The 19,475-nt window shown below is 39.3% G+C and overlaps 1 protein-coding gene across 3 annotated transcripts in view; it reads right to left on the bottom strand.

Moving 5' to 3' along the window:
* Window positions 1-19,475, bottom strand: part of DENND2C (DENN domain containing 2C) — a 58,126-nt gene that overhangs the window by 22,594 nt on the left and 16,057 nt on the right. For all 3 annotated transcript variants that reach the window (XM_087929294.1, XM_087929296.1, XM_087929295.1), the window contains exons 2-5: window positions 10,325-11,291; window positions 6,098-6,246; window positions 5,309-5,415; window positions 714-884 (exon numbers count right to left, since the gene is read on the bottom strand). In XM_087929294.1, coding sequence (XP_087785420.1) covers window positions 714-884; window positions 5,309-5,415; window positions 6,098-6,246; window positions 10,325-11,130 — 1,233 coding nt within the window. In that variant the 5' untranslated portion in view covers window positions 11,131-11,291. The remainder of the gene's footprint in view (window positions 1-713; window positions 885-5,308; window positions 5,416-6,097; window positions 6,247-10,324; window positions 11,292-19,475) is intronic.

The raw sequence follows: 19,475 nt of genomic DNA, 5'->3' as shown, positions 1-19,475 counted from the left end.
CTAACTCAGAAACTCTGTTCCCCAGTTACTCCTGGTGTAAGTGGGAACTTAACTGCGTATTAACTATATATTGCCCAATATTGCTGTTGACATCTAGTGAACCTGCACCGTAATCTAAATATAGCAAGACAAGATGTCAAGATAACTTTTTAAAGATATAATTTCAGTTATTTTCCTATTCAGGTCTTTTTATGTAATATTGTTTACCGAATATTTATTTTATTATGATTATTTTGAATTCAGATTGAAAACATTTGAAATAATAATCCACTGTTATTGCAAGACCTTCTGGATGTAGTGTGACAGCAGTTCTCAAGCTCCCATGTAGTGTGATGGCAACTCTCAAAATTCAGCTAGCTTGAATGATGACCAGACAGGGAATTCTAAGAATTGCCATCCCACACAACTGGGGGCACCCAATTCAGAAAGATCAGCTAGGTCTCTGTTAAATTTATACAGCCACTCATCTCATGCTTCTGACTCTGAGTGGCAAGTACAATTAACACAGTTGAGAACTATAATAAAATCTGATATTACCAACAACTCTCATATTTAAATAATGCAATAAAAAATTATTTAAGAAAGCAATTGCTTTTCATTAAAAATGACAGGAATGACCCAACCAAAGGTTGTGGTACAGAGGAGATAAGGAGAAGAAATGGCAACAAAAACTGGTATTTGCCCAGAAACGAATTATTAATATTTTGGCTTACCCGGGGAAGATTCTTTCTCTTCCTGCTTCCAGCATCTCCTGCTTTGAAGAACTTCCATTCGGTCAACGTAACTGGCAGTGTTGAATCTTTTGGCAACTTCCCGCGCAAACAGATTCGTGTGTTCTTTAGCTCCAACGTTTTACGGTGAAAAAAGTGTGGCTTGTGAAGAAGCTAAAGAAATGTGAAAGAAGGATAAAGGAATGCCAGTGTTTTACAAACAAAGCAATCCCCACTGAACTTGATACAAACAGACATAGACTCAAAAATGAAACATCTCACCATGCAAAAGGGTAGTTTGGTTTTTAGAAGAGTGAAAGCAGCAAGATCTAAAAATTGGGTTTGCTATTATTATATGAAAGTCTTCAGTAGATATAATTAAAAGTCAGACGGAATCAAAATAATTCTTGGATTAGGGACAAACACAAACAGGTAAGTCTAATTAGATATTCCCTCCCTTTTAATAGACTATATAAGGTCTCTATCCCAAATTATAGGTGGTGCTAAATAAGGCCTTGGAAGGAAAGGTATCTCGCCCTTTCTCTTTTCTCTCTAGGGAATCAACGTATAGCAACAATGGGACTAATAGATATGAGAGCTCTTTGTTTGAACTGTGCAATAAGGGAAAAAGTTAAATCCTCTTCCTGTCCATCCCACCTTGTAAACCACAATCCCAATCTTCCCTTTCTCCATGAATTCTACTTAGAATTAAAAGAGAGAAAGAAAAGAGAGATGTAGCTTTCAGGAATGAATTAATCATTATACCCATCATGGCCATCAACCACTGGGCCAGATTACAAATCACAGAAAAATTTAGGATTGTTCAAGATAAGAAATCCCATGAAAGCCACCATTCCTTGCAGTTTCTTCTTTCTTAGCTTTTCCACGTAAAAAGAGATATTACTGTGGAACATAGGAAATTACTAGGGTCAAATGTATCAGTTTCAACCTCAGCAGATAGACATATGTAGCTGACCTCATAAGCTAAGCATGGTGGGGCCTGATTAGTATTTGGATGGGAAATTGCCAGAAATCTCAGTTCTATTTACTAAATTAAGAAGTTAAAAAAACTTGCATAGATACAATCACCAAGAGGTGGACTTAGATACAATCATCAATAGGCTAAACTTAAAAAAATAAATTAAAAAGAGCAAATGAAAAATACATAATCATATTTTAATATAAGCAACACATATCGGATATTTAATCTATACAGTATGGCCCGTGAAGATCTGAGACTAGAGGAAAAGTAAACTGGAAAAATATCCAAAATTTAAATAGAGGAGAATATGGGCTGATTGTTGCACAAGCAGTCATCAAAAGAACGAGGACCCTATTGCCTTAAACAACAAGGAGATCATATGTCAACAAATTTCAACATCAGGCAAGAAAGGGCACGGAATGATATATTAATCAAAAATATCAACAAACAGCCCAAGATAACAAGAAAAGGAAATGAGGAATCTATTTAAGAGGATCCAAAAAAATCATCAGAAAATTTATAGTTAATGTTGGGGCATTCAAGAATAGTGAAAAAATATATTTCATAGATTTCACTTCAAAACAAAGTAACATAGAAATATTTTAAATACATAAATATCAAGATCTTTTAGAAAATAATATTATAGATTGACTGGAATATCCGTACAAGCAAAATACATTCAGGAACAATTCTACAAGAGAATGAGACACGACAGGCAGCAGATCCGCTGTTAATAAGAAAGTATTAAGTGCAGATAAAATATCTCCTGAACCATTTAAAGCTGAAGACAAAGACAGCTGAAATCCAGATAAATCCATGTCAACTAATATGAAACAACATAATGTGCAGATTGGAAAGCAGCAACAGTAATAATAATAACAAATTATTGACCCAATTTTCACATTTTGTTTAAGATTTCATCATTAAAATACATATAGAGAGAAGATCTTATGGAGGTAATGCCAGAATGTAGAATTTGTTAACATAAATAGATTTTTAAAAAAGAATTATTTTATGTCACTTTCGTAACATAACTCCGGGCAATACACAATAAAACTGCCCACAAAATACAAATGACACAGGTGGAAACTCCAAAATCTGGGGGAGGGACCCCTTCTTAGCAAAAAACCAAAGAAGACCCACCACTCATTCAAACCAAGGCCAAGAGAAAAACTAAGTTTTAAACGCAGGCAAGTTGGGAGGTCAAATGCATCTTGAGATGGCTGAGGTGATTCCAAACAACAGGTGCTGTTAGAGACAAGGCACACCTCCAGGTCCCACCAGATGGCACTGCTAAATAGGGGGAAGCTGGAGGATGCCCACTCTGCCCAATCAGACCAGTTTTTCTTTCAGAAAAATAACAGAAGAATTAACAGAAATAATAATCAGAAGGAACTTCCTAATGAGCAAGAAGCTGTTCTAAGAATTAATTTAGAGGAAAACACAGTAGTTCAGAATAAGTAAAACAGTGCAATAAGTTTACATATTGTTCCCATATCTGCATAACTTACAGTGTTAGTATACATTAGGAATGGCTGGGCGAAACCAATATGTATGTATGCATATATGTTTGTATGTTTGTATGCACAATAGCTCTACTCATTGAGGAGCACAGACAGTTAAGTCTTAAATTCAAGGCTTTTTTCTTCTGCAGCAGTTTTTCCATTGCTAATCTGTCCTGTAAAAAGAGGACAATTGTATTATATTGCTTATTAAAAGTACCATAGACTGTAGTCAATTAGTCCTGGATTAAATAAAGGCCGATTGCTCTCTTTAAGGCAGGAAGCAAAGTCTAAAGAGCATCGGACATGTGAGGCAAGTGAATGATGGATTTGAAAAGTTTTTATGCTTGACAGGTTGAAAGAAGAAGACAACAGGCTATATTGATGGACAAGATCAAACAAGCTACAGGAATGTTCTAGGGAGAATTACACGTTATTATTGCATAAAGGGCATGATGGTTCATGCAGTCACTCCAAAAACTAACTTGATTACGCCTAAAAAGTAACTAAATTGCACAAAGAAACAAAACAACAATGAGCTTTGGGGCTAAACCTTGTAAACTGCCTGGAGTTGCTGAGAGTGAGTTATGTGGCCATGTAATTTTAATAAATAGCTAAATAAATAACGACTAAAAAAACCTTGATTTAAATTACATGAAGAAAAATGGAATAGTATTTGTGTTAGGGTAAGCAGTTGCATGAGAACAATTTATATCACCATGTCTCCCTTTTTTGTGCAAAATGGTTTTTGCCTAAAATAATTCTTCCTTTTAAATGGTAGCTGTCAGTACTTCATTAAACACCTATAAATTAACATATTTCAGAATATGTTTCAGAACATTATATTTCAGAACAGTATACAGCACAGGTGTCAAACTCAATTGTGTCACATGACATATCGCGACGTTTTTGGCCTTTGCGGAGCCAGGGGAGGCTTGGCCTGCATGTGACGCATCTGGCCCAGCATAGAAAAGTAGGCACTACCAATATTATAATTTCATTTGCCAGGGAAACATCTCCTTTTCCCCAAACCATCAGAGATATGCAACCTACTCCCATCTTCCAATCCACTGCAGGTGGTCCTCAAAGTATGATCACAATTGAGCCCAGAATTTATGTTGCTAAATGAGACATTTGCTAAGTTTTGCCCCATTTTACGATCTTTCTTGCCACAATTGTTAAGTGAGTTACTGCAGTTGTTAAGTGAATCTGGTTTATCCATTGACTTTGCTTGTCAGAAGATCATAAAAAAGGTGATCATATGATCTTGGGACACTGCAACCGTCATAAATGTGAGGCAGTTGCCAACAGTATGAATTTTGATCATGTGACCATGCGAATGCTGCAATGATCGTAAGTGTGAAAAATGGTCATAAATCATTTTTTTCAATGATGTTGTAACTTTCAACGGTCACTAAATGAATTATTGTAGGTCAAGGACTACACGTACTAAGTACAAAAAATTAATTGGGATGGAACATTTTGGAGCTATTATTATAAGTAACTTTGGTAAGTAGTAGGTAGGTAAGAGCTCATAACATCTAATTCTCTAAAGGTTCTAAATTACAAATCTTAACACCCAGCCAGTATGGCCAATAATAAGAAAAATTTGAAGATTTAATTAAGCAACAGCAGCTACATAAGTATAGGTAGGGAAGAGAAAAGAAATAGTTGGGTTGGTTAAACAAATGGCAAGCTACACTAGCATTTGGTTTGGATCACATCCATATGAATCTATTCCTGAAAAGGAAAACCTATGCCAAACACAACTGTACAAATACTGTACAATTTTCTCCTTTTACAACTTTTCTGTGCATGGAAGGGAAAATATTCTCTTCGGGTCAAATAGAGACCAAAGAAAGTTAAATCAGCTGCATGGGCATCCATTCTCTTAAAAGTGAATGTACATACCTCTATGTTCTTCAGTGAACAACTGCAATATGATGATTCACGTGAGAGTGAAGACAAGGCAAAACAACGAGGCACCTACTTATTTGTAATCACAGAGCGATGTAGACAAATAACTTCATTTTGTTCAGATTTCTGCATAGTAAGAGCACAGGCACAAAGCCCAATATTTAACTAGAGAGGACAATCACTAAACGTGCATTCACCTTGGGTGGCTTGAAGGTATTTCGAGGAGGAGGCAGCTTCCAATTAGATGGGATCCTCCACAAAGGCTTCACTTTAATGTCCTCATAGGGATTCTCTTTTGCAGGGTCTAGAAAAAAAAAGTATTTTGAAGCAGAGCATGGGTAGACAAACCAACCGCATACATTTGCCAATTACTATTTTTCTATAGGCACAAACTGGCATCAAGTATTACCCAACGAGTGACAAACAGAGGAATCAAAGGTAAAGGTTGCCCTTGCGCATACGTGCTAGTCGTTCCTGGCTCTAGGGGGCGGTGCTCATCTCCGTTACAAAGCCGAAGAGCCAGTGCTGTCCGAAGACGTCTCCGTGGTCATGTGGCCGGCATGACTGAACGCTGAAAGCGCATGGATCGCTGTTACCTTCCCACCAAAGTGGTTCCTATTTCTCTACTTGCATTTTTACATGCTTTTGAACTGCTAGGTTTGCAGAAGCTGGGACAAGTAATAAATCATGGAGCTCACTCCATTACATGGTGCTAGGGATTTGAACCGCTGAACTGCCAGCCTTCCTGATTGACAAGCTCAGCGTCTTAGCAAGTGAGCCACCAGGTTCCCAATCAAAGTAAATCCCCAAATGACTGTCTTTAATTTCTAGCTTCCCAGTGGAGGAGCTGTGTATATTCATCAGATAACTTTGAATATATTAGCACAGGAGATCAGAATATGTATTGCTCTAGAACTGAGCCGTAGCAGTTACTTTTCTTTCAGAAGGCTGTTTCTTGTCTCTTTTAAATAGATCTGGAATCTTACCAATAATATCCTCGTAGAGGTTGTCCTCTGACTGTGTGCAATAGAGACAGACAGGTGTGGTGCCATTTAGTTCTTCGTGAAGCTTTTGGTACTCGATGGCTGCTAGTCTGTTTCGATAACTTTGGATGTCCTCAAATTCAAAGGACTTTCTATAAATAAGAATAGGATATGTTATCACACATCTTAGGTGCAAAACCAAGCACTGCTATTCATCTCCTAGCTTTTTTTAAGTGTGCTACCTAGCAATGCATGAATTTTTAAAAATACTTATGTATATATAAATAATAATATGTATATTACTAATATGTATACACAAACAACCGATGTTTTAGAAAATAAAATTATGTGCACAATTTTTGAAAATCTGTCCTTCTCAATCTTCCACCAGCAATGTAGAATGGAAGAGGGGAGGGAGCCATCAAAGTCAATTTGATTTGATACTAAAGCACAGTTTATTTATCCAAGTCACACCTGCTTGGTGCTTCAGTTACATAATATAAATCATGAAATATAGTTTGCAAACCACAAAAACTGGAGTCTCACAATACTTTAAAACACACCAGATTTTTATTTGGTTTTATATTTATTCTTCTAAGGAAAAATAAGAGAACTTAGTTAGATAGTACAGTAGCTCTCTTGAATCTGGTGTCCCCTAGATTTTGGTAGACAATCAAATAGTAGTACCACCAGCAATATTTTAAGTGTGTTAAGTCTGTATACCATATCATTTTAATGCAGGTCTTAAAAAGCAAAACTGAAATGATAGGACCAACCCCATAGTACCGTGATGGTGAACCTATGGCACACGTGCCACAGGTGGCACATAGAGCCATTTGTGTGGGCATGCAAGCCCCAGACAAACTTACCTGCACTGAGCATGTGCACACCTCCCACTGATTTTCGGGCCGTTTGAGCCCGTTGTCACCCTTCTGGAGGCTCAAGGGAAGCCTCTGCAGCCTCGGGAGGCCGAAAAATGGGCCTTCCGGAAATACTGTAAGTGCCAAAATGCACCCATTTTTAGGCTCCAGAGGCTCCAGAGTCTTCCCTTGAGCCTCCAGAAGGGCAAAAATGGCCTCCCCTGAACTCCAGAGGCTGTTCGGAGACTGAAAATGGACACTTCTGGAAGCCCCATTTTTTGGCCTCCTAAGGCTGCAGAGGCTTCCCTCAAGCCCCTGGTAGGGCGAAAATAAGCTCAAACGGGCCGACAATGAGCTGGGACACACGCGCATGCACAATGCAGATAAGGGGGAGGGGTGGGTGCATGTGCAAGGGGGGCTGGATGCATTGCATTGTGGGTGTTGGCACGTTATCGGGTGTGTACGCACTTTCAGCACACCACAACAAAAAGGTTCACTATCACTGCCACAGTATCATTCTCTCCAAGACAACACAACAAGGAATCTGAAAATCAGAATTTGTTGCCTGTAAGTAAACGATGAATGGGAGATATATTCTATATCTGGTTATACTCAGATACTTTATGTCTCCATGAGTCTGCAGGGTAGTTCTCAACCGGTGCTTTTACAACAGTTTAGAGTTACGATGATCTCAAAACCTGTGCTTTATGGCCTGTAAAATACTTGAGGCTATTGTAAAATGGTGCCCCCCCCCCCCATGATAAAGTGACTGCATTTTGGGTGCTTGGTAACTGAATTGCCACTATGATCGTTTGCAGCACCCTGCAGTCACATGACTGCAATTTGGAATGATTTTTGCCAGTTTGTGGTGAGTTTTGTTGGTTTCTGGCAAAAAAAAAAGGCCCATTCAGGAGAATGGTTTCACTTAATGAATGTGATGTTTATTTAGCAGCCATGTGATTGCCCGACAACCACGAAAAATGTCAAAAACCTGTGATAAGTCATATGTGAACCTGGACTTATGACCAAAATGATTTATGACTAGATTTCCAGTCCCAATTTGATTATAAACTGAGGGCTACCTGTTTCTATATTTAATATAATGTAATTGAATGTAATTGAACAGAAGGAGGACAGGGATGAGCCTAGAGTCATTCTCATTGCAGCACTTGTAACTGGCTGGTTTGCCTTTTTTTTTGCTGGCTGATGACTTGCACAAAAGGAAGAATAGGAAAGTCAGAGGAATCAGTCAATCTCTTTGCCCATCACACACTGCATATGCATAACCAAGACAGCAACATGGACAACAGAGACAGGATAGGGATTGGCAATAGGAGCAGAAAATATCAGTATAATTTTCTGCCACCTTAAAAGATCAACAGATAGCACTTTATTTCAACAGAGGGGAATAGCTCTTAGTGCACGATACGAACCGTATCAGTGATAGATCATCCTTCATTTCACAGGATCAAAAATGTGAAATACATCTGCAATTTCTGAAAGGTGTTCGTTTTTCAAGTCAGCTTCCATACACACTAATAAACTGTCATATTCCACTTTAAAAGAAATTTCTGCACCAGGATAATCTACATCATGCATAAATGCTGAATCTGACATGTGTAAATGTGTTTATCTTTCAAACACAGTCATATCAGGGACTGCCTACCCATTTTAGTCTTATTTTATGATTACCTAGCTTCCTGTTACGTAGCAACAAATGCAATGTTTTCATTTTCAAGGCTGAAATTCTATTTTAATGCAACACTTTGCATGCCAAAAATAAAAAATTAAAGGCATGTCCTATAAAGCAGGGATTGCCAACCTTTTGGACCTCAGGGACCACCAAACTCATAATTTAAAAACCTGCGGACCACTAATATGAATTTTGACTGACGGTGGCTTGCTGACGTTGGTGGGAAAGTTGATCCCCTATTCCAGAGCTGCAGTAGTCATAGGACTGGCCCTTTGGTCGTCGCGGAGCAGCTGCTCCTTTACCCGGGTGCATCGGCCTGCCAGGGACTGGAGAAGCTGCTCCAGGAAGATCAAAGGGCCAGTCTTGTGACTACTGCAGCTCTGGAATATGGGACCGACTTTCCCACCAATGTCAGCAAGCCAACCTGGGGTGGAAATTACCTGTCCCGCCGTTGGTCTTACCTTCCAGTTCCAGCTTGCGTGACTCTACTCAAGGTAAGGTTTGCGAAGGGTGGGGGCCAGTGAGTGGGTGGGCCATGTGGGTGGCACAGCCTTGTATTCCCACGCAGCCTGGATTAATTGCTTTGGGGGGTGTTTGGGGGGGGACATTTCTCTGCAGACCACCAAAATTTTCCCGCAGACCACCAGTGGTTCCGGCCCACCAGTTGGCAACCACTGCTATAAAGCACCTACAAGGATGCATGCTAGTACACAGTTTTTTTGCAACTACTGCAAAAATTAACATTTTCTTCATTCATTTACTCCACTCCAATGAACAAAATTATGAAGCAAAATTATGAAAGTAAATGGAAGCAATTTTCTAAATGGAAAAATGTTTGTTTTCTCAAGAATTATGCAAGCTTCTTCGTTAATGTTTATAGGAGAAAAAATGACCTACTGATTGACTGATTATGTGCGCTAACAAGTCAGTGTTGACTCTTGGCAATAAAATAATGATGATGATAATAATTCAGTGACACTGGACAGTTTGCAAATTATTAAAATAATTTAAGAAACAAGTAAAAATATAAGAAACACAAAACAAATAATCAAACATAGCAGGGAAAACAAACCCAGTTGGGAACAAGGAAAAGGAAGAAAAATGGTGTCCATCGTCTTGTCAAAGTTCTGGGCAAAGAGTCACTTCTTCAGGGCCCTTCAAAATGGCAATGGGGGGCGGGGGGAGAGCAGTCAAAACTCTTTGGGGAGGGGTCATTCGAGAGAGTAGGCACTGCAATAGAGAAGGAGACTTCTGGGGTCCTGAAAGATGACGTTGTTTAATCAATGGCATCCGCAGCATCCCAACCCAGCCAGATCAAACCAGTTGGACATACAATGGGAAACAATGGGTGGTTCCACAAGTAACCAGGACGTTTGCCATGTAGCCCTTATAGGAAGTGACCAGCACTTTCAATCATACCTGGAAGCAAATTGGCAACCAATGCAGCTCATGAAGCAGCACTGCTACATGGGCATACCAAGGCTGTCCACACTACTGTATTCTGGGCCACCTGAAGCTTCTGATTATTTTAAGGGCCACCCCATATAGAGCACCACATAAATAGATTTTCTCCACCAATTACATACTACTCCAGAACACAACAGTCTTAATAACTGCTTGCAACAAACAGAGCAAATTAGATTCCTCCCCTACAGAAGAGGTCAAGCTTCAACCCACCTCTTAGACCTGCCTCGGATTCCTCTGCTGCCTGTTCTGCGGTCAGACTCATGGGAGGCAGTTGCAGGATAGATCCCATTACACAGCTGTTCCAATGGCTTCTTATTGCTGGGATATCCATTAGCAAAGTTTGCCTGGTCCTTCTCAGAATGGTAACGGAAAGTCCTCTGCGGTTTGGGCACTGGGTTGATGGCTGGCCGCCTTTCCTGACCTTCCACATCACAATATATTGTCTCCAGGCTCTTTGCTGGAGCTACATTCAGCTCCTTCTCTGTCGAACCACAGCTTTCCCGTTTCCTTTTTAAGTCCAGTGCAACAGAAGCTTCTTCATCAAAAGGAAGAGTTCCTATCTGTTTCCATAGGCCCCGTGAGGTGTAGAAATTCCCAGGGGGCAGTCTCTCCCGTGGCCATTCTGTAGCATCTGCTGTTTCAGATAAAGTGTCACTAGAAAGTTGCTCCACTGAATGGTTTCTGGAAATCTCTTGGAAGTGATGGTCCTCCTCCTCCTCCTCCTCTTCCTCCTCAGTCACAGAGCCGAGATTAGAGTTTTCCCAGAAATCTAAACCTAAACTCTGAACATTTGCTTCTATGCTCTTGTCAGGTGCAGGAGCCGACGGCTTTTCCCTGCTGTCGAGGCCATATCTGACCCCAAAATCCTTCAGTTTCTGCCTTTCTTCTTGGCAGACCCCTTTTGTCCGACCTTCCCACTGAGAAATCTTTTGCTTTATGTTCCGGCAGTGGCTACGGGACAAGGTTTGCACAGCCGTACGGGAAAAGCTGGTATCTACACTCCCTGTGGGGTGCATGGCAGGCAAGCTAAACTCATAAGAGCCCCATCACAGCATGCTGCCTTTGGATATATATTAGAGATTAGAGAATTTCCAAAACTCAAATTCCTTTTCGTTAATTATATCCAGTTTGTGGAATGATCCAACTTTTGCAGAAAGAAGGGCATCCTGATGCTATACTGTAGAAAAAGAGACAAAGGACATTTATCAAGACTAGAAGGCCCAATCAGATAATGTCACAACAAATAAATTATTTTCCACAAGACTCCCTTATTAAAAACAAACAAAAAATTATGATCTTCTCTCCTTATACTGCAGAGCAACAGACCTAGATTTCCAGCCTATTCACCGATAAAAAATATGTAACTTTTTCATTACTCTCAGCTAGTTTGGTGTAGTGGTTAGAGCATCAGACCAGAAACCAGGAGATTGTGAGTTCTTGTCCTACCTTAGGCACAAAGCGACCTGGGGTGGTCGACTATCTCTCAGCCATAGAAAAGAGGCAATGGCAAATTACTTCTTAAAAACCTTGCCAAGAAAACTGCAGGGTCTTGTCTCTAAGAACTGAACACAACAGAATGGGAAAAAAATATACATTTGACAGAAGTTGCAAGTAATACAAGCATTTTAGCCAATGAATTTGTATGATGTACACCAGGGGTGTCAAACTTACATCATCATGGCAGCGTCACTGTCACCTGACATATCAGGATTTTTTCCCCCTTCGCTAGACCAGGTAGGGGCTCAGCCAGTGTGTAATGTGTCCAGCCCGCAGGCTGGGAGTTTGACAGCCCTGATGTACACTCATCTGATTCTCAAAAATACCCTTTTAAGAATATCTCATTAGATATTCTTAACACGTACTATGTTCTATATTTGTGATACAATTAAAACAGTGCTAAGAGAAGAAGAAACCCACCATCATATTTATGAGAATTGGCTTTATATCAACTTACAACTTCGCTCCCAAATCTAGAAATTTAGCACTGGATGAAGTCAAGAATATAGGTAAGAAAATCTGACCTAGAGAAATGAGCTCAGCCACACTGAAATTTCCTTGCCTATAGAGTTGAGTATCAAATTGAAGCAAATTTGAGAACAAAGTAAAAGATAGTTCCTCAGCCACTGTTACTACTACTGTCTTGGATATTCAAACAGTAGTTGCAGAAAAATTACCATTAAAATCAAAACGCTTCAACAGTTCAAGTCAAAGGATTGGAAGCTCATACCTATTACATTTGAAGCTGATAGAGACTTGCATTAATCTCAGGGTGAAATGTCAAACGAAGTCCTTCTTCGTTGTGATGTGTAGCTCTTGCAAACTGGGTTCTTCCCAGTATCAACCAGATCTCCAAGCTAATTTGTGGCCTTGAGGTATGGCTCTAAATAAAGAATAAAATGAGCACTGTGGAAAGGCTTTACTGCTTCACTGTGCAATTTCTCCCACCTATGCTGATCAGCTGTTAGTCTATCTCTCTTTGAATTCACCCACACAAAACATTTGTGCAAAGTGAGGAGTGAGACTGACAGATGGCTAAACCCATCAGCCTATCTATCTGTCAAAACCTGTCTCTTGCCCTACTCCAGCCCTTTTCTACATGAAAGCTAATGATTGATGGGTGCTTTTCCACCAGTCAGTAATGCTTTGCAGGCAGGAAAGGAAATAAATGCCTTCCCTTAAAATGCCCTGCACCCTTCAAATGAAGACACCACCATTTGATGGCAGACCAGAATAAGCAGAATCAAAATTTGAAGTAAAGGAGTAGATGTTATGCTGATATTGTTTCCTGCTGCTTGCCAAAGGCTGTTTGATAATATTTTATGCAGCAGAAGCCCTTTGTTTCACAAAACCAATATGAGATATTGGTACAATAAGTACAATCACACAGTACCCTTGCACTCTGATGCATTCCAAAGCACCATTTTGGAACTAAATTCAAAGCACTGCTCGGTCCTAGAATTCACCCATTTTGTGGTTGGCTACATGAGCTAACCAGCAACTGACAAACGTCATTGTCACAGCAAGTCACTTTCTAGTTGCTGAGATCCCAAGCTATAACTGAAGAGTGAAATGCAGGAGCATTGTACCAAAATTAAGAAAACCCTTCACTCTTGGAGTTTTCAGAATATAAAAGATTGTCTGTGACAAAGTCCAGCTCTGTGACAGCTTCATCCCAAATTACACTTATTTTTTTCCTTTTTAAAAGAAAAAAAAAAGATTATTTTAATTCCTACGAATCTTAACATACTTATTTTGTTCCTTGATGCCCCCCTCCAAATAGATAAAAAGTGCCCTACTTATTTTGGCTCTTTTTTGACATCACTACATATATCCTCTACAGCAGGGGTGTCAAACTCCATTTCATTGAGGGCTGCATCAGGGTTGTATTTGACCTCTAGGGGCTGAAGGGGCATAGCCAGGAGGTGTGGCCAGCTTCATCAAGGCTCTGTTTTCAGCTGCGACATCCTCCTGCAGCCCTCTGCCAGTGAAAACGGAGCTCTACTCTACTCTGAGCTGCATTATCACTGGCAGAGGGCTGCAGGAGGCCATCGTGGCCAAAAATGGAGCACAGGAGGCCCACGCATGTCCTTCCCGAGCTCCATTTTGCTGGCAGAGGCACCATGGGCTGGTCCTTTGCTGTTTCCAGGCAGGCCCACAAGCCAGATCGAAGCATTCTGTGGGCCAGGTGTGGCCCACGGGCCTTGAGTTTGACACCCCTGCTCTACAGTCTTTAGAAGACCAAAAATGGCACTGAAAGTAACCCTACCATGCAAAAACTTGCCAACACCAAATATAGATGTATACTGAAATGAGGTTTCCAAATGGAAAACCTCATGCCTGTATGGATGGCATATTTAATCCAACCCTTATCTGACAAATAGGGACCTCAGTGATAGAAAATACTGTCAAATTAGTAAAGATTTCCTTGACCTCTAATCCCTATAGATACCCCAGGCCTTCCCCAAATATCACTGACATAATCCATAGAGATCTCACACAATTTCACAGTGCTCATCCTGTACCACAAGGCAGTTCTCATTCTCTCAGACAGTTCTGTTCCTATTATCAGTTCAGACTCTCTTTTCTAGCATTAAGAATTAGAATCAGAATTAAGTACAATTAAACCTATCTAGAAACAACATGGATAGGAATCGAAGAAATCACTCTGTTCTACATTCCTTTTGTCTATATTCCTCCTGGCTTGATATAGAGCAGCAACAAGGCCATTCTTCAGAGGAGACTGGCATCAAGGGCTAATGATTTTCAAAAGATCCATGGAAATTTTGGAAACCAAAGAAGGATACAGTAGTGTAACATGCAGGGGTAGAAATCCTCTCACAAAATGTGAAAAATTTATAACTGACAATGCAGGATTCTCATACAAAGGGGAAAAGAAAGTAGCGTTGCCTGTATGATTCAGATCTTTACAGTGATTCTTTCCCTCAATGCTTCCCTGTCATTTCTCTTTTCAACACCAGTCTAACTCCTGCTTCAACCCACATATTTAGCTAATCCTGGGAATCTTTTTGAAGCTTTTCTGATCTACCTTGCAAAGCAGGTGTCATATGATTGTTACATCCATTAAGAGACTGATTCTGCTCACATAACTTAGTTAACTGAGTTATGGTTTAATCAACTCTGTTTCTGGGCTAGTCCAACATACTGAACTGCAAATTAAACAAATATTGCTCGTAAGACACACTAGAATAAATATATGACTCTGTTTGTTATAAAATCTAACCATTGTGGCCACTTCAATAGTATGTTATGTAAACCCAGGCAATCAGGTTAATTCAATGCCCTATAAGTTAAGATGTGGTAGGAACAGATCATGAAATAGCCACATGAGGTAAAAGAAGGTGATGGCAAACCACTACTGAAAAACCTTGCCAAGAAAATTGCAGGGACTTGTCTAGATGGTCTCTGAGAATCTTCCAGTCAATAATTGAATGGATTTTTTTTAAAAAATGATGTCAGCAGGACATGATTACAATATCATGAAAGGGTGAACTTTTTGAACACTGGTATTTAAAAAAAAACTATTGTAGAATCGTCTACTTTGGACAAATTAAACTACTGCTGAACTTTCTGTCTTTACGTGAGGAAATAGCATGCACCCAAAATTAAAGCTTTAAATAAAAATAAAGCTTGTCTTTATAAAATGCCGGAGGTCAGTTTTTGGTTCTCATTGCCTTTCAGTGATCCCTTCTACATTTTCTCCTGACCAAATGACATTCTTTGAACATTGGACACAGTCCATATTAGTCTAATGGCATGTCTCGTTTTTAAAGGAAGACCAAATCTACAATTTTCACTACAACAGGGTAGCAGGATAGCACTTTAGTATGTTGCTCTTGAAATCTGATAAAGTTTTCAAATATGATCATATCCTAATCTATCTCAGGAGAAATACTGGCTATTCTTGTTCAAGGCCCAACCCTTCATGAGCCTCCACACCCAATGGAAAGAATAGAATACTAGTATTTGAACTTGCACAGGCTTGCAAACCATGTAACTGTATCTGTCATCAGAATAGGTGACTTTTGTCCTGATAAGGTCTACTATCCTGTTCTGGTAAGGCACCTAGTGGACAGAATATCTGCTAGTCTTCAATGGAAAGTTGTGGCTATGACTAGCAAGCTGTGTCTGGCCAAAACACTGACAGAAAAGCCCTACGGAATGACAGTTATCATAGAACCATGTTTAATTGGCTCATCCCCAATTTTTTTACCTATCAAAAACAGAATCAAAAGCCATCCTCCTGTAACCTAGATGCTGTAACTGGAATCTCTATTAAAGAGTTACAGGATACCAGCTGAACATGGCCACATTCAGACCACCAGAAGGTCTGCTTTTCTGACAGCATTTAAGTTCTCCTATTAGAAAGACAGACGGTCTATCTAAGTGAAGCCACCCTCAAGAGAACTGAAGACTTAACCATTACAAACTGAAACAGCCTCATGGAAGTTTTAGGAAACCTTTTAACATTCAGTGACCTTATAAAGTAAGATGAGCAATCTACAAACGTCACAAGCCTAAGTGTGACTGACAAAAGACAATTCTTCCACTGTGGTAATTGATAGTGTCTGAAGACAGCAAAATGGAACAAATGAAGTCAGATATTGAACCTTCCTTTGGTTACCAGTAAATAACATTTTTGCAAGAACAGCTAGATCACAATATGAATTAAGTCTAAGACTTTAGAAATAATTGAATGTATCTACAATTTCTTAAATTGTCTTTATGTCCTCCCAATTTCATTTTTAAAAAGTAATCAATAGTTGCTACTAAAGAATACAGGTAGTCCTCAACTTACAACCACAGCTGAGCCCAAACTTTATGTTGGTCAGTGGAACATTTGTTAAGTGAGTTTTACCCCCATTTTATGACATTCCTTGCCACTCTTGTTAAGGAATCACTGCAGTTGTAAAATTAGTAATTCAGTTGTTAAGTGAATCTGCTGTCCCCACTGACATTGCTTGTCAGAAGGTCACAAAGGGTGATCACTTACATTGCAACCATCATAAATATGTGTCAGTTGCCAAGCATTTTAATTTAGGTCATGTGACCATGGAGATGCTGCAACGAAAATCATCAATGTGAAAAAGGGTTATAAGTTACTTTTTTCATTGCCGCTGTAACTGTAAGTCCAGAACTACCTGTAATATGCTAATCATTTGTTACTGAACTGATTTAGTTTGCATGAATTCATATAATATATTAAACAGTAAACTAACTTGCAATTGCTGAAATTGCTCAACACACTGAGCCAATTTCAAATGATCCAGTCACACTTGTATCTAGCATATTATTAGGCACACAGTCTCTGATTATTAAAATTGTCTCAACCACATTCATTATAAACTTTCTCACCTGTTCTTGCTGTGCTCCAGGCCTTGTTTAACTATGGTTTACCAAATATCTTGCTGATTTCTTCCCACATATTAACCAATAAATCCCATTGGCTGGAGTCACATAATATATTATAACAAACTTTGTTTATTGCTTTGCATGGTGTGTGAGCCCAGCCTCTCCCTCCTTTCCTCCCTCTAATTTTTTTTTTAAATCACTGCCTTTCAGTCTTAAATATCTAAATATCTAAATACAGTGTTTCTCAACCTGGGCAATATGAAGATGTGTGGACTTCAACTCCCAGAATTCCAAGCAAAGCTGGCTGGGGAATTCTGGGAGTTGAAGTCCACACATCTTCAATCTGCCAAGGTTGAGAAACACTGTCTAAATACATTAAGCACATATTCATTTATGACGCTGCAAGAAGCAAATTTCCTATTTTTGAAATTTGATTGGCTATTGGGCATCAGTAATAAGAAAAAGATGCTTAAAAAGACTCTACAGAGACTGTTCCAGAGATGGATTTCTATTTATTTTTAAATTTCCCCTTGCAACATTGCCAGGATTGAAAAAGAGAGCACCTTTCCTGATCTCTTTGCAGAAGAGAGGGCTGTTGGAAAGTGCTCATACCATGTGACAGGCATTTTTTTTTCTAACCTCTTTCCAACACTGCAAGCCAAAACACATTTTAAATGTTTTCCATTCCAAATTCCCAACAGGAATTAATTTAATTTCCTGAAGCCAGGAGTTCCAAAACTACAGAATTGCCAGATGATTGAATATCACTGCTCCCCTCATTGCTGAGGTCAAGCCCACCCAGGGAAAGTATTTTTGCCTGCATAAACCAGGGCTGCTGCAATACAAAAGCATCGACCATCACAGTACAAATTGTCTCATGGGATTTGATTGTATCTGAAGAAGCCTGTTAGGTTAATAGATTCATTGCTTGTGAGCAGGTGAGATTCCTAAGTCACTTTCGATATTCTCCATCCAAATATAGCCTTGGGTCTTCTTAAATATTTGAGATCTCCTACCATTTGATATAAATCCATGAAAACCAAGTTAAATGTTTTGATACCCTCTTCAGAAGTTCAATTCCACAGGGAGACCCTATGTACTAATTTCAAATTATTTATATCAACCAGTCAGCATAGCAGGCTGGGGAATTCTGGGAGTTGGAGTGTCCACATGTCTTAAAGTTGCTAAGGTTGAAAAACAATTTTATATAAAGCAATTCTGAATTTGAAGGGCTCTCCAAAGGCATTTGTTGTCCTTAGTATAAAGTTCAACAGATTGCATTAAAATCTAATCCACTGCATCCGTTAGCATCCTCAATCTCCAGCCTCTTGCACCAGTGGAAGAGTTAAGGTAAGAAGAAAGGGGTGATATTACACCTCTGGGGGTTGCCTGATGTTTCTTGAACAATGAAATATAAAATATAAAATGAAGACAATTCATCTAACAGGCCACTTGCTTTAGAAATGCAACTTTCACAGAGGCAGGTTCAGACCAGTTCTGGAGAACCAGTAGCAGAAAGTTTGAATAATTCGGAGAACTGGCCAATACCATCTCTGGTTGGCCCCGCCCCCATCTATTCGCTGCTTCCCAAGTCCCAGCTAATCAGCTGGATCTTCTTTTGTTGCCCTGCACAACAGAACTGACCGGAAAGCAGATTAGTGGGGTGTGGGTGGGGGAATGGGATTTTGCAGTATCCTTCTGCCACGCCCACCAAGCTACGCCCACAGAACCAATAGTAACATTTTTTGAATCCCACCACTGAACTTTCAGTATTAGTCAGCAAGGTGTTGGAAGAGGTCACCAATAGCATTAAGATCTAATTACTTTTTAGAAATATCTTCAGGAAGGTTTTATATCATCAAACGATTTATATGATGAAGGAAGTAATTGCTTTTAAAACTTGTGTCTTTTTTCCGTAAAGGATTTTGTGCCTACATTTTAATTGGTCCAGAAATGACATTAAGCAGGAATTGAGTAATGTATGGGTATGGGTTGACAAAAATTTGCACAAAAGTGGTAGACTCCTTTCAACCAATGCAGTCAAAAACTATTTGAAAATTATATGTACTTTCTTCCCAGTGTATGGTTAGATTTCTTCATTCAAGAATGTATAAGTGTAACTTGGGGCAACCTAGAAGTTGAAGCGGGGGAGAAGTGTCTGTCTTATGATTCTTTTCATGATATACGTACTACAACTAAACACCTCTTGATAGCAATGTTACAATCACATAAATACATGTATCAAAAAATAGGAAATATGGAGTAAACAGAACAATTTATACAAATTCAGGGAATCTCAAATCTGCGTTCACCACATATCCCTAAAACTTCTTCAAATTATAAACGAATTTTTCCTTAGAATCAGATATGATCAGGAAATAAATATTGTATCAACTTGTAGTAATTTTAAGTTACGTCCACTGGGGTTCTTAAATGTTGATGTACCAAAACTATCCATTACTGCCTGGGCTAGTGTAGGCAAAGTGGAGAG

The sequence above is a fragment of the Pseudonaja textilis genome, chromosome 3, assembly GCF_049901715.1.
Source record: "Pseudonaja textilis isolate UNSWEBS1 chromosome 3, rPseTex1.2, whole genome shotgun sequence".
NCBI classification, from domain to species: Eukaryota; Metazoa; Chordata; class Lepidosauria; order Squamata; family Elapidae; genus Pseudonaja; species Pseudonaja textilis.
This window is presented reverse-complemented; position numbering and strand designations above follow the sequence as displayed.